Genomic DNA, 3394 nt, shown 5'->3' on the forward strand with positions numbered 1-3394 from the left:
TCCGGGGGCTGAGCGGGAAAGGCGGCGGTCCCGGCCCCCGGGATTTACTGTTTGTTGTGGCCCTGTCCTGTGCTTCTGTCACGTTTAATTGCACGGAGAGACGTGGCTTGATTACCCTTCTCGGGCGGTGCCCGGGCAGTAACTTTAGCCGTAATAAACCCTAGCATTTAGAAATGGCCTTCCTTAAACCGTCCTGTCGGTTTCTGCAGTGAAACTGTGATGGGATCTGTCTGCGGTGCTCGCAAAATCGGCATTAACTTTGATTGCCTCAGCCCTAAGAAACAAGAATTTACCTGGTGTTTGCTCTGTTTCCTTTAGCAAACATGAAGGTCATCACTTGTGAAATAGCGTGGCATAATAAGGAGCCTGTTTACAGCTTAGACTTCCAGCACGGAGCCGATGGGAAGATCAATCGATTGGCCTCAGCCGGCGTGGACACAGCCGTTCGTGTGAGTTCCAAACCCGTTTGTTTTGGTTTTGTGGCACCTGCAGAGCACGAAATGGCTTGGTAGCCGAGGTGTTAGATTATTGACTGGTACGTGGCACCGTGGTGGATGGTTTAAGGAAAGAGAATGGGGTTGTACAGCTGCGTATGGAATGACTGTTCCGCTTGCGTACTGTCCTTGAGTTATGTTGCTCAGTGTTGAACTGTTATTTTTAGAAAATTACCTGCATTGAATGTTGGGTGATGTTCCTGTGTAGTAGCTGCTAATTTAGGGTGCAGTCTTGTGGGTTAGCGAGAAACAACTGATTTTAATTTCTTTATGTTCGTTAACGTTGAATTTTATCTGCCATTTTATAGGTAGTCACTCAGCAGTATGAGGTCTTTCTACAGCCCTTTTCACTTAGCTTCAGATGCATCTCATAAGTAATCTTGTGTTGGTGCTAGTAAACTTTGTTAATTAATTGCTCATCCTTTTGAGAATCACTTATGAAAATGTTCAATAGCGCAAGCCCCAAAAGTTGTGGCTGTAGGATTCATCTTTGCAAAATCAGGCAGTTGTTTATTGTCTTTTAAATTCTTACTGCGTGTGAGGACCGTCCTCGTCATTCAGTGATCTCTTGGTTTTTCTAAAAGCCTTAGCCCTAGTTAGAAAGCTTTGGGAAATTGAGTGCTCTGGGTGAACCACGTTCTTTTTATCTGTATGTTAGTCAGCTCCTTAAATAAAGTTAATGGCCAAGTGAGGCACAATTTCCTTTGCAGAGAAATAAATTTTATTTATTTATTTATTTAAGAGTTTCTCTATATGGAAGGTAGGCATAGTGGTCAGAGTTTTTCCTAGTCACCATTAAACTACTTCTAAAAAGACCTGATGGATTTGCGCTCCCTGTTTTTTGGAGCTGAGAGTGAAACAGAGTAGGTTACCCATCACTACTGGGCTCTTGATTTCATTTTTGAGTTCCTGTAGGTCACTTCAGCATCTGGGCCTGGTGATTTTCTGTTAAAAACTTTGTTTACTAAAATCTCTACTGCTGACATCTCAGTTTGAGACAGTTCCTCAAACTCATCCTGCAGTAAAGAAGGGTTCTAACCTGGGACCCTCTCTATGCTCCTCAGCAATGAACTCCAGCGCTAAGAATTCGTGTAGGTTTTCTGCTATGTGTGTATGTATCTGTCTATTTATTGGTCTTTGCATGGTAATTTTACATTTTAATTATCTTCTGGGCTTTCCTGTGTTCTCTCAGGCTTCCATCGTCTATTTAAAGAAGAAATGAGAAATATTGTAATAAGGTTTTACTACCTGTATAATAGGCACAGACAAAGAATAAGATTTTCTTTTGTATTACTGCTGTAATAGCTCTGTTTTAGCAGAGAATTTGAGTTGTAAAGATCAGATTTATACTTAACATTTGCAGTGCCTCGATTGGATCCAGATTTGTTCCTCAGGATCCTCAATGCAGTATTTTGTGAAATATGCTAATATTTCTTAATGTGTTTATTAGCAAATTATTACAAATGGTAAGTGCTGTGATATGTACATGATTAGAATGCCTCTTACTTTTGGAGATGGTAAATGGGATAAATGTCATTAAAAGTTAAAAGTTTTATTCCAGTAGCCTCAGCCAAAACTTTTCCCTTCCTCACTGGTAAATTGACTTCTTACCTGATGGTGTATGCATTTTGGGGATTTTTGCTGCATATAAAGGTTACTGAATATATATTTAAGTCATATTTATACATGCACATATATGAGGGCCAGAAAAATTTCAGTCGTCTTTGACGTAAAAGATACTACTGTGACATCTTATTTTGGAGGACTATTGCATAAGGAGGGAAAACTGGAAAAAGTTACAGAGGTTTTAATTCAGGCTGCTTTACTGTTTGGTATATTCAAGGCCTGGTTGTTGGGGTTGGTTTATTTTGTTTTTCTGAACTGAGGCTGCTTCCAAGAGCAGATTATTTGAAACCTCTAATGGGATTTAGCTGTCTGTGGGGAACTGGAATTATTGTAGATCTTGCTCCAATCATCTGTTTGAAACCAGTAAATCTATTGACTTTGGGGGTATACTGCAAAACTCTTCAACTTGCTCAGGCTTCTAAAGAGAGCTAATATGTTTTTTTCTCTCCTGTAGTAATCAGGTGTTTTTTCAGACTTACAGTTTGTTGTTGATGGATTTGTTAACAAGACATTACAATTCCATACTATTGAATTGTTGTATTTATAGGCTTGTTGAATACCTTTGAAGCTGGAAGTGGTCGATGAATGAAGAGAGAATGATGTTATGTGTTCAGTTGACTTTTTTTTAATTTATTGGAAATACTCAGTAATATTACTGTTTGATCAGACTAAAAAAATACTGCATTATAATTAGAGCTTGTGGTGGGTTGACCTTGGCTGGCTACCAGGTGCCCACCAAGCTGCTCTGTCACTCCCTCTCCTCAACAGGATGGGGAGAAAATATGATGGAAGAGCTCATGGGTCAAGATAAGGACAGGGAGATCACTTACGAAGTCCTGTCATGGGCAAAACAGACTCAGCTTAGGGAAATAAATTTAATTTATTGCTGATTAATAAGAGAGTAGGATAGAGAAATACGAACAAAACTAAACACACCTTCCCCCCACCCCTCTCTTCTTCCTGGGCTTAACTTCACTCCCCATTTTCTCTCCCTCCTCCCAGTGGGACAGGGAATGGGGGTTGGGGTCAGTCCATCACCTGCTGTCTCTGCCGCTCCTTCCTCCTCAGGGGAGGACTCCTCACCCTCTGCCCCTGCTCCAGCCTGGGGTCCCTCCCACGGCAGACAGTCCTCCACGGACTTCTCCAACGTGGGTCCTTGCCATGGGCTGCAGTTCTTCCCGCACGGCTCCAGCGTGGGTCCCTTCCCCGGGGTGCAGCCCTTCAGGCACAGACGGCTCCAGCCTGGGTCCCCCGCGGGGTCACAAGCCTCCCCA

The 3394-nt window shown here is 42.2% G+C and overlaps 1 protein-coding gene across 1 annotated transcript in view; it reads left to right on the forward strand.

Moving 5' to 3' along the window:
- Positions 1 to 323: 323 nt before the first annotated feature.
- Positions 324 to 3394, forward strand: part of CHAF1B (chromatin assembly factor 1, subunit B (p60)) — a 17245-nt gene continuing 14174 nt past the window's right edge. The window contains exon 1 of the mRNA XM_009696467.1: positions 324 to 449. Within this exon, the coding sequence (XP_009694769.1) occupies positions 324 to 449 (126 nt within the window). The remainder of the gene's footprint in view (positions 450 to 3394) is intronic.

Source organism: Cariama cristata, unplaced genomic scaffold, assembly GCF_000690535.1.
Source record: "Cariama cristata isolate BGI_N322 unplaced genomic scaffold, ASM69053v1 scaffold9863, whole genome shotgun sequence".
NCBI classification, from domain to species: Eukaryota; Metazoa; Chordata; class Aves; order Cariamiformes; family Cariamidae; genus Cariama; species Cariama cristata.